Source organism: Camellia sinensis, chromosome 4 (assembly GCF_055761805.1).
Source record: "Camellia sinensis isolate YWXY chromosome 4, ASM5576180v1, whole genome shotgun sequence".
NCBI classification, from domain to species: domain Eukaryota; kingdom Viridiplantae; phylum Streptophyta; class Magnoliopsida; order Ericales; family Theaceae; genus Camellia; species Camellia sinensis.
The window spans coordinates 44,560,576-44,583,042 of record NC_138964.1 but is presented as its reverse complement, the minus strand read 5'-3'; the positions used below and the strand labels follow the sequence as shown (position 1 = coordinate 44,583,042).

At 34.6% G+C, this 22,467-nt stretch overlaps 1 protein-coding gene and 1 pseudogene across 5 annotated transcripts; one reads left to right on the top strand and one right to left on the bottom strand.

The window, feature by feature from the left end:
• Positions 1 to 2,143: 2,143 nt before the first annotated feature.
• On the bottom strand, positions 2,144 to 21,628 carry PDE327 (FAD/NAD(P)-binding oxidoreductase family protein). 4 transcript variants are annotated; one of them, XM_028221349.2, is made up of 14 exons: positions 21,212 to 21,628; positions 20,660 to 20,722; positions 19,625 to 20,065; positions 15,809 to 15,880; positions 15,540 to 15,665; positions 15,204 to 15,416; positions 14,403 to 14,450; positions 9,375 to 9,536; positions 8,796 to 8,957; positions 8,020 to 8,113; positions 7,825 to 7,943; positions 7,685 to 7,729; positions 7,466 to 7,525; positions 2,144 to 2,796 (listed from the first exon to the last, which is right to left on the bottom strand). In XM_028221349.2, the coding sequence occupies exons 1-13, from the start codon at positions 21,557 to 21,559 to the stop codon at positions 7,508 to 7,510; spliced, it is 1,911 nt and encodes a 636-aa protein (XP_028077150.2). In that variant the 5' UTR covers positions 21,560 to 21,628; the 3' UTR covers positions 2,144 to 2,796; positions 7,466 to 7,507. The 4 variants fall into 4 exon arrangements, with proteins under 4 accessions (XP_028077150.2, XP_028077148.2, XP_028077147.2 ...); XM_028221347.2 differs by lacking the exon at positions 7,466 to 7,525 and having other exon boundaries at positions 19,625 to 19,746; positions 19,858 to 20,065; XM_028221346.2 differs by lacking the exon at positions 7,466 to 7,525.
• On the top strand, positions 3,432 to 5,780 carry LOC145824605 (PHD finger protein ALFIN-LIKE 4 pseudogene; annotated as a pseudogene). Its single transcript, XR_014366404.1, has one exon. The product of XR_014366404.1 is annotated as a PHD finger protein ALFIN-LIKE 4 pseudogene (transcript).
• Positions 21,629 to 22,467: the final 839 nt, after the last annotated feature.

The following is a 22,467-nucleotide window of genomic DNA, read 5'->3' as shown; positions in this document are numbered from 1 at the left end:
ACGAGAACATCAAATCAACAATCAACTATGGTAATACCTGATTTTGTAAAAAAATTATCTTATATTCTCTTCTCCGTTGATATACATGTGATGGTTAGGGTTTTTTTTTTTTTTACTGGTTGATGTTTCAATGGTTTTTATGTATGGTTAATTTTTGGGATTTTTGAAGGATTTTTTTCATCAATTCTTTTTTGGGTCTTCTTTGTTTTGTTATGTAAATTTCACCCTAACAGAACTTCTAAAAAATTATTGCCTAATAGATCTTATCATATCATCCATGTGACTAAAACAATATACCCAAGAGTCTTGTTTAGCTTTCAAAGTTGCCAAATGCTTGGATGATCTGAATACGGACATTTACAGAACATGATCACTTACTCTTTTTCTTCAAGCCATATCAAAAATTTTAATATTAAAAATAAAAAAATAAATCTCTATTATGAATCACATATTTTTGTTAATGATTATATGTACAAGTTTGGATTTGTTTTCAGCCTCAAAGAACACAGGAGTAAAAAAAATTATAAAACTCTGCCTCAATTTGGCAGAGATAGCTCATAGGATAGGGTATTTTCATGACCTATCCCAGCAAATGAGGTTGGTCAATACAGAACTCTTGAAACTACCAATGAGTACAAGCCAAAGGTTGAAGGTAGCATCAATGATAGTCAAAGATGAGGAGCTGGTTTATTTGTTCTTCAGTGTAGAGGAGGATGACAAGATGGAGTGGGTTTGCATGCTGTTGGAAGGGTCTATTATTTGAGTATGAAATTAGCTATATGATGGTCCTTTTTAATTAGCTGTATGATGGTCCTCAATGATTATGTAATATAACTTTAGCAAATGACCCCTAGGAAGGCACGATATGGTGCATAATTTCACATGAAAATTGTCACAACACTGGTTGTTATGGACTAACCTGGTATGTTTTGAAATTTTCATATTCGAAGCTGTGAGATAAAAGGCCTCAATTTTTTATAAGTATGGGAACAATCAGTTTCATATATTTTGGACATGTTGCTGGACTATGTTATAAATGAATATATATTTTTAGTGGTGAATATTATTGTTCTCTCTCTCTCTCACACACATAGAGAAGATGGTGATTTGTGTCTATACATCAGGATGATAATTTTTGTCTATATAACATGTGTTGGTGAAAATACCAGAAAAATTATATTCTATTAATAAATAATGTAAAAAAAATGAGATACAAATAGATCAGGCTAAGGCACGGATATCTCGTTTTCTTTAAGGAGATCAAGCATATTTTCAATTTAAAATATCTGTCAATTTCGTTACTTGAAATTAGGAGTGGACAAACCTTGGACCAGGCCGAGTTGGGTTCAAACCGAGCCAGCACTAGGTACTTGTGTCTGCCTAAGTCCAGCCCGAACCTAACATCGGGCCTCTATATCTGCCCAAACCCTGTTTAAAAAATAATTATAAATCTCTAACCCATCCATCGGGTTATATGTTAAAAAAAATTAAAACATTCTATAATTAAATTCAATCACATTATATTTCTTAAATAAATAGATTAACATCATTATAAATTGAAAGATTTTGTGTATAAATTAAAAAATTTCTTAAATAAATTCAACCACACATCACCACAAACGTGAATTTCAATAAAATCAACAAATATAGAGTCTAGATCTCAATAAAAAAAATATATATACATTTTTAATGTATTACAAATAAATAAATAATTAATTAATTTAATAACGGGCCGGACCAAGCTGGGTTAAAAGTAATAATCCCAAACCTAACCCATTAATAGTTCGAGTTGAAATTTTGGCCCAGCCTTCGTAAGTCCTAAAAAATAGAGTTAGGCGGGCCGATGTCCACCCCTATGTGAAACCAATAGAGAAAATAATATTTTAATTATTGTTAAACTCAACCAAAAATAGTATTTTAAACATTTTATGTACATTTACATTGAATTTAATGATTAAAATATTTTTTTTCTATCAATTTTACCACAAAAAATAAGCTGATGTTTAAAATTAAAAACAAATTCAGATTTAAATTGACAAAATAAATAATTTAGTTCATTTTGCCACCAGAATTAAATTAAGAGAAGAACTGATTGATAGCAATGAAGTACGGAGATAACAATGTAGGAATGAAGAGGCATACATTTTGATATAAAAAGATAAAAAGATTTTTTTGTCTTCTTATTGAGGACATAACATATGCAAAGTAACAATTTTCATTTACAGGTTGTTGATGATAACACTTTGCATGAATTGAATGCAAAAATTTACTCAGCAAAGAAAAATTACAAAAGAAAATAATTCAAAAAGTCAAAAGTCAAAAGTCAAAAGTCAAGTACATGCTTCTTTGATTCTCAACAGACTAATCCAGAACTTCAAATCTAGCAAATGGGTATCATTATAGTGGTACAAGTCGGGAACAGAATCATCAGAGTCGCTTGATTTGGTTTCTGCATCAGTGTCTTCAAGAGCTAAACCAAGAAGTGTGTCTGAGGTTGGTTCATCATCCCCTTTCAGCTTCAAGTGAGAAAACAGTTGACATGAAGTGATCGAAACAGCTTTTCTAGTAATTCGTAAAACTGGGATTTTGAGCCTTGCCCAAAAGTGAGTCTATGCTGCCCCGGTAAAGATCTAGATTTTTTGCCACAGCGAAACCAGCATACATGCCATCAACGGCCGCACTCACAATCCCACCTGCATAGCCTGCTCCTTCTCCAACTGGGTAGAGTCCTTTTAATGACGTGCTCTCGTAAGTGTCGGTGTTGCGGGGAATCTGGACAGGAGAACTAGTTCTTGTCTGCAGCGACCAAAAATTAGACTGTAACTGCTAGGGAGAGATTATATTGAAACTACTCTTAGGTAGTGTTTGATTCATTGGAATGGAGTGAAATAGAATGATCCTTCTATCAAAATGTTCATACTCGTGTTTGGTTAAGTAAGGAAAATAATGAAAAATCATTCACCATTGTAAGAGAAATGATCATTCCAACAAGGACCCTAAGAATGACCATTCAATTCCATCCCATTTCATCTCACTCTAATAAACCAAAAATAATTCTTTTTTCTTTTTTCTTTTTGAAATTGGACCTACAAAATTAAAACCATAATTTATTGACAGTGTTTTACTATTACTAACCCAACCAATATGGATTGGAGCAAAATTAAAAGCGCAATTCAAAAAACATGTTTTGTAGTATTGTAGAGCCCTAGATTCCTCCGACTAGATGATCCTAAGAATTTAAAATTTTGAAATAAAGAAAAAAAAGAGCCCATTTTTTGTAAGCTATATTGATAAAATTTGGCTTGCTTTCTCAAATTAACTCAAAATTTTCAATTTTTAGAATCATCTAGTCAAAACAAACATAAATAATTAAAAATTTGGGTAAATTATACTGCCACGCTCTGAGGTTTCTGTTTAATACTGTTAAAATCCACCTACTCTCCACCTACTTCACCCACTTAAACCTACTCCACTAAACCTAACCCACTACACCACTACCACCTCACCTACTCCACTAAACCTAACCCACTACACCACTACCACCTCACCTACTCCACTAAACCTAACCCACTACACCACTACCACCTCCACTTCACCTACTCCTTACCTACTACACACTCACCCTCTTCTATATATAGGAATCATCATCTTGTAATCTATCTATCAAATATCAATCAATAATACATCATTTTTTTACATGGTATCAGAGCGATAAGATTTAGGCATATACTCCTTTCTTTCCGGCGGGCAGCCGGCCGGCAACCTTGCCTTCGCTGCCCGCGGGAGTTTTTCAACAACATCACCAAACCAAACACCAGAAACCCTATTCTTTATCACTTTCTCTCTGCTTCTAATGGACGGAGGAGCTCAGTACAATCCTCGCACTGTCGAAGAGGTTTTTAGGGATTTCAAAGGTCGACGAGCCGGCATGATCAAAGCTCTCACCACAGATGTTGAAGAGTTTTATCAGCAGTGTGATCCTGAGAAGGAAAACCTGTGCTTGTATGGATTTCCAAGTGAGCAATGGGAGGTCAATTTACCTGCTGAAGAAGTGCCTCCAGAACTCCCAGAGCCTGCATTGGGTATTAACTTTGCCCGAGATGGGATGCAGGAAAAGGATTGGTTATCCCTTGTTGCTGTCCACAGTGATGCATGGTTACTTTCTGTCGCCTTCTATTTTGGTGCTAGATTCGGATTTGATAAAGCTGACAGGAAGCGACTTTTCAATATGATAAATGATCTTCCTACAATATTTGAAGTTGTTACTGGTGCTGCAAAGAAACAACAGAAGGAGAAATCTTCAGTCTCAAATCATAGTAGCAACAAATCCAAGTCAAACTCTAAAGTGCGGGGATCCGAATCTCAAACAAAGTTTTCAAAGCCACAGACGAAAGATGAAGAGGAGGGTTTGGATGAGGAAGATGAAGATGAGCATGGAGAGACCTTGTGTGGGGCGTGTGGGGAGAACTATGCATCGGATGAATTCTCTCTCTCTCACAGTATCACTCTCTTTCCTTTCTTTTTATTTTAATCTTCCCATTCCCTTTTCTCCTTATTATTCTATCCTCTTTTCCATTCTCCATCCAAAACCATTATCACACATCCACCGCCCATATCCCCCACTTTCTTTATACCCATCTTTTCTTTTATTTTATTATATATATATATATATATTAAAATAATCACTCATAACATCAAACCCCTCTGCTGGTTCCACCCATGTGAGCTTGTCCTCTCTTATTATTATTATTATTATTATTAAACAAAAAAAAAAAAAAAAAAAAAAAAAAAAAAAAAAACAAACAGGCAGACGACGAACTTGCACAATAGACTCATTTTATTCATATCAGGATCAACTCCGATCACCATTTTACACAAAAAAAAAAAAAAAAAAAAAAAAAAAAACAACAACAACAACCTCATCCACAGGCGGAATTTTTTCTCCTCTACTCTACTGCAGGTCTCTTCTTCTTGCCTCCGTCCTGGGCAGCCCTTGCCGGTGTTGTCTCCATATTTCCCACTCCACTGGGCATGATCACTACTCCCTGCTCCTCCACTGCAGCATATGGCGGCCCTCCAAATCGGAACATCACGGTGGCCTTCCGCTTCAGTTCCTTATTTTCTGCCTTTAGCACACTGATCTCTGCTCGCGCATCCTTATACATGCGTTGGAGCAGAGCCAGCTGGGAATTTAAATGCTGCACCTCATTTGTCCTACTCTGCAGCCGGTTCGACAAATTTGTGACCGCCGTCATGGTTTCCACGCATGACTTCAGAGTATACTGATTAGCCTCAATATCAGTTTGCACCGCCATTTTTTGCTCCACCGACCGCATCGGAAAGTTCAATGGAGCAAAACCAGAGGTGTTTGGTTGAGGTTCACTGGCCACCGCACCAGTTATTTCTCTTGTGGGCTCGTTCAGTTCTGGAAAGAGCGTGAGCAGGTTCTGGGTAGCTGGACGGGAAGAAGAGGCCATGTTTTTGGGTTGCTAAGTGTTTCAGCGAAATAGCAATTTCAGACTAGTAATCTTCGGAAGGGTTGGTGACAGAATGGCAACAAAGTGTTCCACAGTTTCTCTCTTCGCAGAGGCAGAGTTTTTTTCAGCGAAGGGTTGGTTTCAGAGGTTTCAGAATGGTATGCCTCAGCCTCAGCCTTCGTCTTGGTTAAATAGCCGAGGCAGCCACGCGTATCGCGCGCCTCTTGCCGCCCGACAAACTGGCACGCCTTTTCATGGCACATCTTTTGACAAAGTGGACACGCCTTTTGATGGCACGCCTTTTAATGGCACGCCTTTTGATGAATTGGGCACGCCTTTTGATGGCACGCCTTTTGAAAGATTGGGCACACCTTTTGAGGGTGCGACTTTTTAGGGGTCCGACAAGACTCTGTAAACTGTCCCGACATTGATTCCGGTTAGTTTCTACAAGGGTCCAGCAAGACTCCGTAAACTGTCACAACAACTGTCACAACAGTGTCTGTTACAACGGTCCGACATGACCCCGTAAACTGTCTTCTACATCGGTCCGACATGACCCCATAAACTGTCTTCTACATCGGTCTGACACGACCACACAGTGTCTGCTACAACGGTCCGACATGACCCCATAAACTGTCTTCTACATCGGTCTGACACCGCCATCCAGTGTCCTCTACACCGTTATGACACCACCATACAGTGTCCTCTACAACGTTATGACACCCCCATACAGTGTCCTCTACAACGTTATGACACCACCATCCAGTGTCTTCACCAATGGTCTGACACGACCATACAGTGTCACCTATCCTCTTTTATTTTTATGTATTTTCTTGTTTTGTTACACTCTCTAAACTCAAGTTGGTTAGTTCCTATCCCCCTTGAGTTTGCGGGGGGCTGTTAAAATCCACCTACTCTCCACCTACTTCACCCACTTAAACCTACTCCACTAAACCTAACCCACTACACCACTACCACCTCACCTACTCCACTAAACCTAACCCACTACACCACTACCACCTCACCTACTCCACTAAACCTAACCCACTACACCACTACCACCTCCACTTCACCTACTCCTTACCTACTACACACTCACCCTCTTCTATATATAGGAATCATCATCTTGTAATCTATCTATCAAATATCAATCAATAATACATCATTTCCCCTCCCCTCACATTTGAAAAATCACATTCCCCTCCTGGAGGTTAGTAATCTCATTACAAATTATCCCCTGAATTGCTGATGTCATGCCCTAAAATTTTTTAAATTACCATTTGGCCTTTTTTTTTTTTAATCATTTCTTCTTCCTATCATCATGATTACATTCAACAACTTTCCATCATTATATAGAACACTTTAAAACAAAACACCCACAAACATAATTTATATTTACAACAATATCACTATCACAACTTTTTTACAATATTTTTATTGTATAAATTTTTATAAATGAATATAATTTCTCATTTTTATTTCCACCATTATACCTAAATTAGATCAATTTAATCTAGATATATCTAAAAGTATAAAATTTGTACAAAAAAAATTTAAAAATTCATTGAATACAACAAAATAAGATAATGTATTGTTTTTTTTATTTTTATTTTTTGTATTTGGTGAATTTTAAAAAAAAAAATACAAAACATTATACTTCTTAAGTATATCTAAATTAGGTGTATCTAAAAAATAAAAAAATTGCTTAAAATATTTAAAAAATCTGTAAAAATAAAATATATATATATATATATATATATAAAATAAAAAACTTATTTTTTTTTGTGTGAGTTAAACCAAAGAAGATGATTATTATTTTCCTTGAAATGACATGCACAAAATATGTATATTATTTTATTATTTTATATGTATAAAGATTAAGGAACAAATATGTCATTTTAATCTGACAAAGGAGTAAGTGTAATTTTTCAAACGTAGAAGGCGATCTGTATTAAACAGAAATCTCAAGGGGTGTTAGTGTAACTTACCCTAAAAAATTTTGACTCAAATTTTTCAATTTTTAGAATCATCTAGTTGAGAGAAACCACCTACATAGTAAATAATTTCGACTTAGTTTAGAAAAGTTCAGAAAAAACAAAAATAAGCTGGCTTTTTAGTTTTTGCCAAATGAACTATTGAAAAGGCGAAAACAAAATCAAAACAAAGATCTAGTTACTGAAGCCTGCAAAACTGAAAGATGAGATTACCTCTACTCCATGAAGAAGAGCACTATTGGAGATGAATCCTGGTAACTGAAAATTTCAACGTTCAAGAGGACAAATGTTAAAAATTGTAAAAATGAAGACTCCAAAGAAAAGGAGAAAAGGAAATAAAAATAGAAAGAAACCTCTTTGTCAAACATTGAGAGTGAATTTTGCAAAGCCTCCGTTATATTATTGGGGAACAACTCATGGAGGCTGGCTACCTTCACTCCCAATCGATAACTTGATGGCGGAACAGATGCTCCTGAGCAATATGGCAGTTCAATTTAGATAAAGACTTGGAAGCAAAGAAATTAGAAATTAAAAAAGAAATGGTTTACCAGACAACTTATTTTCCAGAAAATCAGTAACTGTTTGCACAGGCACCACAAAATTGCCCCCTCCCAGTGTAGCTGCTCTTCGCTCAAATTCCCTCTGAATAATTGCAATGAATATTATAGCTAAGCTTTGAAAAAAGTATGACAAAAGAATTTGATATGAGGTCTATGAAATAGTAATATCACACCATGTAAAAAAAAGAAAATCACAGAAACAAGTGGATTGATTGAACAAAGTCTGCTAGCAGAAAGAAAATGGTCAAGAGGATTTGATTTGCTGCCAGAGATGAATCCCTCCAACAGGAAAATTGTGGCTACATGTCTGGCAAGGAAGAAAATAAAATTTGTGGCTATATGGTCCATCCAACAGTTGTTGATTATACTATTGGCAAGGAAACAAAGAAAAACAAAAGAACAAGAATTACTGGTGGGAATCCATAACACCTAACTAGAATCAGTAAAACATAAAACACAGAAACAAACAAATGCACAAGAAATATAAATCATATGCACACATGAAGAACACAAGGTTTACAAAACCCCAAACTAGGGTACGTCCATGGTTGTTGCACTTTTCACTATAATATAAAAGGTTACTAGAGATTACGAGAGATAGCCGCCACCCCTCAACTATAAATACATCGAAATTAGGGCAATCGGTCACAAGTGTGGAAATATCATAAATGCCCTTACTCGTAGTTGAGTGGTTAGTGTCCATTATTTATCAAGATCCACAATGCGCCAACAACAAAAACATGAATGCCAAACAATAAAAGTACCTGAAACTCAACTCCAGCAAGAGGTCCATGGAAATTTAGAGCATCAAAATCCTTAGATGAGACAGTAACAACGAGAGCTGCATTTGCCCACTTCGATGCACGTCGAGAGAATGACATGCCATTGATACATAGTTCTGATGGATTTGTACTAGTAAGAACAACCTGCAAGTGTATTGTTAAGCAATCCCATCCACATGATCTCAGGAATGACAGTTTCCAGCCTCTCCGCACACTAAACAATTCATGGCGTGATCAATCTAGATGAAGTAAGATTGCATGGCATTTCAACTATGAAAGTAATTCTGAACTGTATTGCCTAAACATGCTTGTGTGTTTCATATTCTATTTCTCTATCCGGATAATTTATTGACAATGCTAAATAAGTTCCTAGATCAGATTGCATAAATTTCCCATTATATGATCCATTTATCGTATACTAATCAAACCATAAATTTTGGGTGCATAAAGTAAGCAACCATTACAAAATAGAGTATGGAAAGAAAAAGGTACCAGTCAAAACAAGTAAATCACATACTGCAAATCACGCTTTTCTTAGCAGGAATATCACAAGAACCTTACCTGCCCACCAGGACACATGCAGAAGGAATAACAACCACGCCTCACAGTCCCTGGATTAAAGGTTGTATCCAAATCATCTCCATTAATATACTTAACGACTTTGTAATCAGCAACTGGTACTTTCCCACGCCCACTGTGGACTTCAGTGGCCAATCCAGAATACTGCACATTTGTGTGTATAGATTTGTTTACTATCAAACGATACATTAAACAAATCTCACTTGAAGCTTGGCCAATCATCACAGGACTATGTGATACTCGTACCAAATTAAGAAAATTATAGAATTGAGCTACTTTGCAACGGACTAAAAGGGGGAAACACAAAGAAAAAAAAGGAATGGGAAAAAATCCTATGAGTACTAATTGTCTGCAATAAGGAAGCAGAAGGACATAATAATTTCATTTTTCTAGAACCCTCTTGTGGTAAAATCAAAGGTACATCTATTGTTTCTGCAGTTACATTTGAAACAATTCTATGTATGAAAGAAGCTGTTCACTTACATCTTTTGACATTCCAAGTGTATCACAAGTTTCAACTTCCTAACTGGAAATGTTGAACTACATTCTACTACAAATACGGGAGGTTCATGTAAATTCATACTCCCTCCGTCCCAAAATACTAGTCCCTTATTCCATTTTTCATTGTCCCAAAATATTAGTCCCTCTTCAAAAATCAAGTACAAAAATAATATAAATTTCCTATTTTACCCTTCTTTTAAATTAATAAACAACATAAAAAGTACAATTATGCATTGATATTCCCAAAAAATGTACTATCAAAAGGATAATTTTGGAAAATCAACTTTTTTCAAATGCAATAATTGTACTACCAAAAAAAGTTGGATTCCCCAAAAGGGACCATTATTTTGGGACGGAGGGAGTACTAGCTTAAATCATTGACAGAAGCTACATTATTATGTCGGTTCGCATTGTTCAACTACTGTTTATTTGTAGTTCAATAGCTTGACCGTAATCCCTTCGTTGGATAAATCTAACTTATTTGTTAGTTTAGACTTCACTTGGTTGTGGCTTAAAAGTCAATTTATTGGTTAGAAAAACCCATTTTGTCAAAAACAACCTTAGCTCATTTGGCAACTCCTTTATCATTAACCCACTTTAACCAAAAGTCAAAAAGGCTAAGAATATGCCAAACAAACTAACTTTTTTAACTTTGCCTTTTTTCGTAGGCTTATTTTAACTAATAAAAGATAATTTATTTGACACATTCTTAACTTTTTTGACTTGTGTAACAGCTTTTTAAAATAATTAAAATGGACTTCTTGATGAAAAAATGGGTTTGCCAAATGAACATTTTTTTAGCAAAATGGCCTTTTAGCCAATAGCCACACCCAAAGGAAGCCAGAGGTTTTTTGAATTGACTTTTTTAGTGCCTTTCTAGCTTTTCTTTTTTTGTTTTTGAGATTGGTCAAAGCCTGACTAATCCCCAGGGATGCACAGACCCTTAGCAAGGAGTTTCCTGCAAGTGCATCACAGTTAATTTAAGGGTTTTCTCTTAGTCCAATGGCCCTAAGAAATTGTTAGCACCTAAGAGGTTTCGATCCTGAACCATGGAGGGAGCACACTCCCAAGACCCAAGACCCAAGACCCAAGACCTTGCCACCAGGCCAACCCCATGGGAAGTTACTAAACAAGTTACCTTTTTGGCTTTTTCAGAAACCAAAAAAGCTAATGTGTATGGGAAGTTACTTAAAAAGTTACTCTTTTGTGAGTGAAAAAATTGAGTTGTTTTTTTGCTTTTTTATTTGTTGGCTTCTTTTAGGAGTTAACTAAAAATGTTGTCTACAAAAAAAACTAATGCTACAAAAACTAGTTCGTTTGGCACATTTCCAACTTGTTGACTTATTCTAATGGTTTTTTGGGGTGGCTAAAGTAGGATTTTTGGTGAAGAATGTTGTTGCCAAACTAGGTAAGGCCTTTTTAGCAAAATGAGTTTTTTTAGCCAATAAACGGGCTTTTTAGCCACAACCTTCTCGCTTAAAAGTCAAATTATTGACTAAAAAAATTCATTTTTCTAAAAAAAAAAATAAACATTTCTTGCCTAAAAATCCACTTCAAACCACTTGAAAAATCATTAGGAAAAAAAAAAACAAGAAAATCCACCAAACAAACTAGATTTTTTAGCATTAATTTTTTGTAGGTTTATTTTTAGCCAATAAACTAGCTTTCTAACTAACTCCCAAATAAAGCCTCATTTGGCTAGGCTTATAAGTTCATTTTGCTAAAAAAAGCTTTAGGTTGTTTGGCCTGTTCATTTCCTAACAAAAAGTTAATTTTAGCTACTTAAAAATGCCATTAGACTAGCTAATGCCAAACAAACTAATTTATACAACTAACAATCTTTAAGAGCTAGTTTGGGAATGATGTTTTTGATGTGAGCTTATTTTAAGCCAATAAGCTAACTTAAAAACTGAATGCCGAACAAACTTTAAGAGCTAGTTTGGGAATGATGTTTTTGGTAGTTTTTATTTTTATTTTTTAGCCAAAAATTTAGTAAATACTAAAAAGTTACCCTTTTGTTAGTAGAAGAGTTGAATTAGTTATTAGCTTTTTTTTTCATTGTTCAAACTTTTTGGTAAAAGTAAATAGACCTTTTTTTAAAAAAAAAAAAATAAATAACCAAAAAATGGCTAGAAAGTGAAAACGAAACATAAAGTTGAATCAGTAGTTAAAAACTAAGTGCCAAACAAACTTTAAGAGCTAGTTTGGGAATGATCTTATTGGTAGTTTTATTTTTTTAGCCAAACATTCAGTAAATACTAAAAAGTTACCTTGCTATTAGTAGAAGGGTTGAATTAGTCGTTCGATTTTTTTCATTGTTCAAACTTTTTAGTAAAAAGTAAATAGAATTTTTTTAAAAAAATTAGCCAAAAAAGTGAAAACCAAACATAGTTTAGGCTCCTTTGAGAGTTAACTAGTAAGTTAGCTCTATGTTACCTAGAACGTGGATCATTCTGGTACATAGAACGGGAACGGGAATGAAACGAGGTACGCCACATACTCTAAAATACGGTACGATAGAATTAGACTTATATATATTACACTTAAGAATTTAAGGTACTTCTAGAATAATTATCTTTTTATTAGGTATCCAATAAATATATATATTCATATATATATATTTTTTCATGTAGCAAATCATTTCTATGAAAATTATGACCCATTTTTTATTTTTTGTTTTGTCAACAATTTACTCACTTTAGATTTTAATTCATATATTTGATTTTGTGTCTCCTAAAGTGACATTTAAGAAAATATATTGGAAAAAACCTTTGGAATCGCTTCAGATTACTAAATTTACTGTTTTGAAACGAAAGTGTACCATATTTTGAAACATGCGTACCAATACGTAATTCGTTGATGTATTAGTGTTTTCTGGTAACATAGCTTATTGGCTAAAAATAAGCATAAAAAAACCATTACTAAAAAAGCTAGTTTGTTTGGCACATTCATAGCTTTTTGGCTTTTCTAATGGCTTTTTAGAGTGACTAAAGTGATATTTATGGACAGAAATGAATTTGCCAAATGAGCTAAAAAAAAAATTTAGCAAAATGGACTTTTTTAGCTAATAAATTGACTTTTTAGCCATAGCCAAACGAAGCTCTTCATTTGGCTCCACCTTAAAAGCAAACTAATAGGCTAAAAAAACCTATTTTGCTAAAAAAGTCTTTTAACTCATTTGACAAATCTTTTTTTGGCCAAAAAGCTCACTTTAACCACTCTAAAAAGTCATTAGAAAAGTCAAATAAACTAAAAATGTACCAAATGAATTAGCATTTTTAGTATTAATTTCTTTTTATAGGTTTATTTATAATCGATAAACTAATTTTTTTAATTAACTCTTGAAGGAAACCTAAGTTATAATCTATTCTAATAACTATACCAAACAAGCTTGTAGAGTTTGGCAATGGCTTTTTTTACTCTCTTTTTTTTTTTTTTTTTTTGGTTTTTTAGAATCTAAAAAACCTCATGCCTTTGGTAATTGCTAAAAATGTCACTTCCATGTTAGTTGGAAAGTTGGCTTGCCTGTTTAGTTGCTTTTTTAGCTCAAGACAAACATACTTTCTCTTTTTGGCTTATTTAGCCAGAAAGTAGCCCTTTTAGCCCATGCCAAACAGGGCCTCCTCCTAGATTTGCCAAAGTAATTATTGGAATTGATTATTTGATACCATAGTCCTTTCTACAATGCTAAAGGTCTTTATTATTATTCTTTTTATCAATTGATAGAAAATCAATTACATCAATTAGACATAATTATAAAAGATCAACACATATCCACAATTATATAGCAAACCCATAAATAACAAACCAACAAACACAAGTTTTGGATTAAATAACAATGTAAGCTTTAAGTTGACTTATTTGGCTTAAAATAAGCATACAAACAAGTTATTGCTTAAACAAGCTAGTTTATTTGGCATATTCTAAAATTTTCAGCTTTTCAAATGGCATTTTTAAGTGGCTAAAGTTAGCTTTTGGGGAGGAATGAGCATGCCAAACAATCTAAAGCTTTTTTTTTAGCAAAATGGACTTACAGATAAGAGCTGCCAAACGAAGCAAAGTGAAGTTGAATATAGCAAAGCTAGAGTTTAAATTTTATTAGCTATCTAAATCGGACAACAAAACACCATTTGGTTTGGGCTCTTTTAGTAACTTTTTAGCTGATTAGTTAAAATAAAAAAAGATTATCTGTTTTCGGCTTAAAAGGTTAACAATAAAAATAAAAAAACCTTAAGGACCCACTCTACTTTCTCACTAACAATTTTTTTTGTTCTCTAACCATTGACCAACTGCATCAGTTTTTTTAGCAACAATTATATCCTAATAAAGCAAAAACAATACTAAAAAAGTCATTACCCAGCTAGTAACTGCGGTTAAGAAGTGAAGTTGCAAAGCATAATATAATTGGTCAAGCAGCGACTCCAAATTTGACAAAAAAAGCACAGAAAGATTAACAAGCAAGCAGGATGAGTAAAAAATTCCTCCAGAAGAACAGACTGCATAACCAACCTGTATGCTGTTTATTAGTTCTTGAGGATGCTCAATCCGCAACCCAACCTGTTCAGCCATGCAAGTCATTACTAAAAGAAAAATGCTTCCAATATAAAAGCATAACCACCAAATTTACAGCAACACTATCAATCCCACATACTAGATAAGGTGGCCACAAACAAAGAAAGCTTAAAATTGTGATCAAAATACTTCTGGATTCAGATTTCTTAACTTTTTTGTTTGCTCCAAATATATATATATATATATTGATAGGACTCAAGGCTTGATTTGGTTATATATATACGAGAAAGAAAAAGAGAAAAGTTAAAAAAAGTTCTTCAAAAAATGAACTGGGTTAGCAGGTCAGTCTCATGTTGAGTCCCTAAACATTAATGGAGGCAGTGGTTCTGCTGTTTGGGATATGATCCAACATCCAAGCATACTTGTACTTGACGTTGATGCCACCACACTTTTACCGGTTATCAAGGAGGTCCTATCAATCGTATCATAAGATCACGATAGAAAAAGGAAAAAGTTAAATAAGGACTAAATTTGGTTTTACTATATGTATAATGGTGACTATTAATTTGTGTACTCGGTGTAAGCACCCCCACCCCACCAACTCTGTGCACATGTGAGATCCCCATGCACATGCCAATAGATAGATGTACAGGTGGCACCCATGGACGCACCTGTGTGCAATCGAATGTGCATGCACACAGAGACATAAAGATCTCAATATGGTAGGAAAATTATACAATTTTCAAAAGAAGTGCATGACAGAAATATCTTGGCTGACTGACACTAATAGAAACTCACAGAAAAATCTTTCAGACACAGGTTCATATCATGAGACAGAAGCATTTGATATATATCACGGGCAGAATGTCCAACTGCAAGAACAACTGCATCACATCCCAACTTCTGGCTATCAAACTTTAAGTTGTTGCTTGAATCAGAAATTTTCACCCCCACAACACTTCCATTCTCTACAAGCAAATCATCTACCCTTGTCCCAAACCTGATATTAACCTAGGCACATCAATACAAGAAACCAAATTCGTAAAACAGCAACCAAGTACTAGAATAAATTTATTTAAGATGCTTAAAACAATGCATTTCTTTTGTCTTGGAGAAGTCAAATAGGCGACTCACCCCCAATCCTTGTAGATGCTGCCGAAAGTTGCGTAATAGTGGAACCAATCGGTCAGTTCCCAAATGAGGCTTTCCATCAACCAAGATATTCTTTGGAGCTCCAAAATGAACTAACGTTTTCATAACCTGGGGATGAAGTGTAAGTGTAACTCATTCAACGGAAAATAGCTTTATAATGACAGAGACTCTATACGCAGAATGCCTCAAAAAACAGATCATACAATACACACAAAGAAGCTAAGCTACTAGGTTAAGGAAATGATCCTCACCGCCAGAACACTACTGCTGTTCCTTCCAATTCTAGTTACTAGCTTTCCATCGCTCCAAGTACCTGCACCACCCTGCCACGTAAGTCCTCACTCCTCAATACTTCACTCATGACAATTTAACAGATAATCTCTAGCAAAGCATGTGGAAAAATTTACACATCAAAAATAACTAAATTAATGTGATCAATCAGTAATGTTATGCATGCATATCAAACAAGCTGTAATTCTAGATCATTTTAGCATTGATGTGCTTAGATTCTTCTATAAACATGTCCACAATATCAAATTTTTAAGCGCATCATGCAAGTACAAGCAATATCTCTATCGTTCATATGGTGATAGCAATGTATGAAAGCATCCATTAAGCCAAAAACATTTTGGGTAAATTACACTAACATCCCCTGAGATTTGCTCTGACTACATTAATACCCTTGACCGTTCGGAAATTACGTCCGCCTCCCTAAAATTTTTTTTTTTTTTTTGATCAGCAAAGAAAAATTTCATTAAACAGCATGAAATTAAAAGTACAGGAAGATGAGATGCATCGAGAGAGATTCGAAAGTATAAAAATACCCCTACTACTGCTACTCGCATCCAAACAACCAACCCCTAAGCCTCTCGATTTTTTTAATTAAAAGTTAAGAAGAACTTAACTAAGAAATTTAAATACAAGAATCCCCACAAAAAACCCACAAAAACACCCAAAACAAACTAAAGAAACAAAACAAGACCCACAATACAACTGCTAAAACAAACTAAATAACGAGAACTAAACTAAAACACCCAGCAGCCCGAAGCCCTCCAACCAACGTCCAATCAGCAACCCACGTCTAGTCTGCCAAGACCCACGGCTTAGCTACAACTCCCCATGCCTCACGCCTCTGCTGCATCAACTGCTACAACACCCAACGTCTCAGCTACTACACCACCCCACGCCTCCCAACTCCCAATACCCACTCCGGCCGAGAAAACACCAGTTCCACCACCGGGAAGAAAACCTCAGCTCCACTGCTGCATCAACTCTACTGCCGCATGAAAACCTCACCTCCCCATGCCTCTGCTACATCAACTCCACTGCTTACCCTAAAATTTAAAGTTGCATTACAAATTGCCCCCTCCATTAGTTGACTTTTAGGTCAACTAACAAATTTTGCTAATGTCAGTAGTTCAAGTTTATTATATACCAATTTTACCCTCACTATATTTCTTCTCTCTTTTGAACACATAGCAACCACCCCTCAAGGTAACCACCACTTCCTCCTATATCCTCCTCTATTACTCCATCTCCTCCTTCCTACAATTTATCACACAACTACCAAAAATATCACAATTTTTTTTGTCTACATGAAAAATTAGTTCTTTGAAGCAATAAATCAAGCAGGTAACATGCATAACTTTACCACCATCAAGCATATAATATATGTACGCAAACAACCAAAAAAATCAGATTTTCATAGATATAATAATCATTCCAATAAACGGAAAAAGAAAACAGAGAAATCAAATACTAAAGACAGAAACAGTGAGTAACTATGCCAATTTGGTTATCATTATAATCCAATAGACAACCCCAATTCAATAAAAAAAACCCATCCAGTGCCAAATTTCCATCGCCCAGATCTCTATTTGTCTATGACCACAGCCCGCCGAACCATGCCACCTCCTGCCCCACCCTTCCATCTTCGCTTCCCACGCATCACAACCCTGTTTTCCATTCTCCAACAACCAGCGCAGACCTTACGCCATGACCCCATCCCTCTTATCATTCTCCGATGGATCATCAATGTACCACCCAGCCATGACGCACAGCCAACACCACAAACCCGAATTTCTTCTCTCAACCTTTCCGCTTCCACTTCTTACCAACCAAGCAAAGCAACTACCATAGACCCAACCATTCATTCTCCTTACTTCCACAGACCCAACCCTTCATTTTGCTCTGTTTGTGTTTGTGTTGCTCCATTTGTGGCTGATTTGATTCTAAGTGAGGGCTCTATTTTGGGCTGCTGGTGTTGGTCGGTGGATTGGCAAGCAATGGTAATGGTAGTTGTTGGCTATAGCAATGTCATGATGGTAGGGGTGTTGGTATTGTTGGTTGTTGCAATTGGGATATTTTTCTGTAAATCCACCATCAAGCCCATTTAAATAGATTGAGTATATATTAGGTTTTAGAAATAAGGAACGTGTGATATATATATATATATATATATTTTTGATAACTCAGGATGTCCGGGCCAACTTGCATACACCTTGACTAATCCTTGGGGGATCAATCTTACCGTCCACTAGCAGGGGGCCCAATTAAAGCCAGAGCAGAGCTTCGTATAGACTAGCGTGATATATATATACATATATTTGTGTTGCTTCCATGTTTGTATACATACATATGTCGGTGCTATATATATGGTTGCTAACCCAGTAAGCAATCTAGTTGCTAGCTAAATAAACAATTAAGCCATTTATTACAAATTTCCACCACAAACACAATATTTTCAATGGTCTATTGATGTCTTTGATTTTAGGGTTTCGGCGACATTGTTAATGGTGGCCATTGGTAGTGACCAGTGATTTTTTTGATGTTGCTGTCATTGCTTATGGTGATGATCATGGGCGCCGGTGGGTGTGGTGGTGGGGGTTGATCGGAGACAAGGACCTCTATTTTACGTATATGAGGGCCAAAGAGGAAATAGGTGAGCTGAGAGCAATGAGGTAAATTCATGTTTTTAGGTGAGGGTACAAATGTAATTTTATGTGTTTTATTGTCTCCATTAATGGACAAACACTGACAGAGGAGGCCAGTGTAATTTCCAAAACGTGAGGGAGGAACTTGTATTAAACCTAAACCTCAGGGGGTGTTAATATAATTTACCCAAGCATTTTTAAAAAAAATGAAGAAAACACTAAAATCTAGTCTACATAATAAAAGATTCACCATGTTTTGTCCCTCGGGTTATCTCAGCTAATGCACATCTAGAAAAGATAACCCTATTCTAGAAGGATCATATAAAATGGCAGCTCAAAATAGTTTCTTCCCAAAGGGATCTACATGACTCGTGCCATTACAATCTCAGCCAAAACATTGAAACATGGTCCAAATGTGACAGCTGGAGCCATAAAACATACAAATACTTTATTGTGAGACAAACACTAAGATATTATGTGGCAAAATAAACTAGATCAAGCAGCTAGAAATTACAAATTTTACAAGCAACACCTGAGTAACCTACCCTTGCAGGTTTACGATATCTAATTTTTAAATATCGATTATGGCAAAGTAAGCTCTTAGTGCCAACTGCCTCCATCCCATATTCAAGAATCTTAGATAGAAATTTTTAATTGGCCTGGTTTGACAAACAAATTATTATTTAAAATTTCATCTAAACAAAACTTTTTTATATAAATAATCTAAACAAAATGTTGACCTGGTTATATTATAATTTTGCACAAAAAAAGTTGGAATTGTCAAATTTTTTTTAGATGTTTATAAATATAATTGAATGAAAGCTCCCATGTCTTCCTGAAGCCATAGCCCATTCTTTGTTGTTTAACTAGCAATCTTGCATTCTTTTGGCCTTTCAAATGCACTCTAGTGATTTCCAAGTTAGTTGTTAACATAATGATGTAATTTTCTAATTAAAATTTTTCATCACATAGAGTACAATATGTAGTCAAAAGTAACATATATGTTATGTGTATTGCTATGATTAATATATAATTTAATGAGAGATGATAGCATAACAACAGATTCCTAAAGTCATGAACAATACTGTGGTTTAATATGAAATTTAAAGCTTTAAAGGAGAATCAAGATATGACCTCTCCAAAGCAAAAATTGCTTTCAAGTTGTAAAATTCGTCGAACTACCAAAGCGCCAATATCACGACCCCTTTGTTCAACTGCTTGACCTCTTTCTATTAAGGTAACATCAGCACCAAGTTCTGCAAGCACAAGAGAAGCAAACAACCCTGATGGTCCACTGCCAACAACTGCTACTTTTGGTTTTTTAGTTGCAGGGTACTTGAATGATTCACCCAATTGAATATGTCCACCTTCATTTGAAACTACACCATTATAGATCCTTCTATAATCATGTATTACGTTAATTATATCACCAGAAACTTTTTCATCAAGCATATGCTCTATCAACCCAACTTTGGGTTCCAGTCGAGAAATGAAGTCCCAAGTGCGAGGTTCTAGATCCAAGAGTTTAATGACATCCATGTCTACAGTATATACAAATTTGGGCTCCTTCAGCGACTAGGAAATATCAGGAGAGAAAATTGTGAGTACATAAATAACGAGGAGTCCAGTTTTTTTCAGAATTGTCGTATATGCATTATAAACCAAACTGAAATTTCAAAATGAATAGAATGAAAGAGGAAATTTATAATGATTTTCCATTCACGCCAGATATTTGAACCATACTGGCAACTCTATGGCAAGCTGTAAAACCAACAAGTATAATTTTAAGGAAAAAATGAAATGACTAGGGACATCCACATATAAACTCAATCAATGGCTAATTTTTAAAAACTCAATATTGAGTACAATGAAGGGGGATGTTTGCAATTGATCATAATTTGCTCCATAAAGCCTAACCCGAGGAACTAGGATTAAGGCATGGTTACATTTTAACATTTATATAACTAAGGATGAGATACTTCCTACAATGTAAAATATTTTCATTAAGTGTCAAGTAATTGGCATTTTCTTCTGCGGCTAAACTAATGTGTGTGTGACCGTAGAAACTTGTGTTCTTAAAGTTAACTGAACCAATAAAAATCCACTACACAAGCAAATATACTTAGAACAAAACAAATGAACAGCAATATGTCTTCACATTGAACTAACCATCCTGGCATCAAAAGATTTCCGAACGACTGAGAATGCTTCTGGCGGCAACATAGAAGCAACCTGGCACAATTAAGAAGAATAAAGTAAAATTCAATTAACATTATATAATAATACTCCAATATATAAAAACCAAAACCAATCCAGGACTGATTTGTAGAACAAAATTGAGAAAGCTTTTAAACATCAAACCTCAAAACAAAGAGAAGCAACCGAAAATTCGAATTTCATGGAATTAGTGCTAGCTTAGGGGGGAAAAAAATTCAAATAGAAAGACTAATCTCAAAACCCAAATTTCTTTTCAATTTCCTAAGCTTTCTGGGAAGCCAAACGGGAATCTGCACAAACCTCAAAACAAAAACAAAATGAAAGACTCTTTTTGGCTGCAAAGTAAAAGTAGGAAAATATAAGCAACCAAAATTGCAATTATCAGTGCTAGATTAGGAAAACAATCCAAGATAAAGTTTAATATCAAAACCCAGTTTTCTTTTTCTTTTTCCATTTCCTAAGCTTTCTGAGAAGCCAAACGAAACTAGAAAACAACAAAATTACCGGGAATTCGAGAACTTTGGCAATTTCTTCAAGTAAAGCGTCCGAAACATCAAGAAAATCTTTTCCAGGGTCTCTGTGGACTGAGACTCCGAGCTTCGATAGCCTCCAAAACCCTTCAAATTTTTGGGGGACATCGATTTGGGTTTGCTGTCTGGACTTGAGCTTCTTCTTCTCAGAGGGGTATCTATACTTTCCGGTTCGTTGGGACCTCTTGGCGCATCGGATCGAGAGTAGTTTTGGAGCAGAGAGAGGGGGTGGGTTGGGGTTAGGAAATGGAAGTTTAGGGCTAGGGTTTGGGAGGAGAGAGAGATGAAGAGGGATGAGCTTGCAGTTGGAGGTGATGGACATAGCTGTGAGGGCAGCAGGGGATGAAAGTTTCGAAAGTGGAGACAGAGATAGGGTCCGTTTGGATGAGGTTTTTTTAGTTAAAAATTAAAAATAACTTATAAATTTATTTAAAATATAAATCACTGTGTTTTGTTTGAATTTTCTGAATTAAGTTTTTTAAAAATTGACTTTTTTGATTTTTTTTGTTTTTTTATTTTTATTGAATATTTTTTAAATTTTAAATATTTTTTATTTTTTTAGATGCACCTTACTTAGATGTATCTAAAAAATAAAAAATTTGTAAAAAAATATTTTAAAAAATTAATAAATACATAAAAATATAAAAAATGTACTGAATTCTTATATTTTTTTATATTTTTGGCATTTAGTAAATTTTTAAAAGTTTTTTTTTACAATTTTTTTACTTTTTAGGTGTATTTATGCTAAGTGTGTCTAAAAAATAAAAAAAAAATGCTTAAAATATTAAAAAAATTCAGTAAAAACAAAAAAACACGGAAAATAAGAAAGTAGAATTTTCTGAAAAGTGTTTTGGAAAACTAGAAACCAAGCAAGGTGAATTGTCTTGAAAAATTATAAATTCTCTATTATTAAAATTTTTTATTTAACAAAATTAATTAAAAAATAACTTGATAAAAGGAAATAAATAAATTAATTGAAATAAATTTATTCAATTAAATTCATAATAAACAGTCCCTTAATAAAAATAATCTAGATTATTCATTAAAATAAATTTCTGATATCATTAAAAAGATGATTTTTAGTTAAGATCCCTAATAATAAGGTCTCTTTTGAGAAGTGGCTGATAAGCCAACTTATTGACCTTTTAATTTATTTTTTATCACATTATCTCTTTACTTTTTATATGTCTTTTTATAATAAGCAAAAAAGAACGGACTTATTTAGCATTT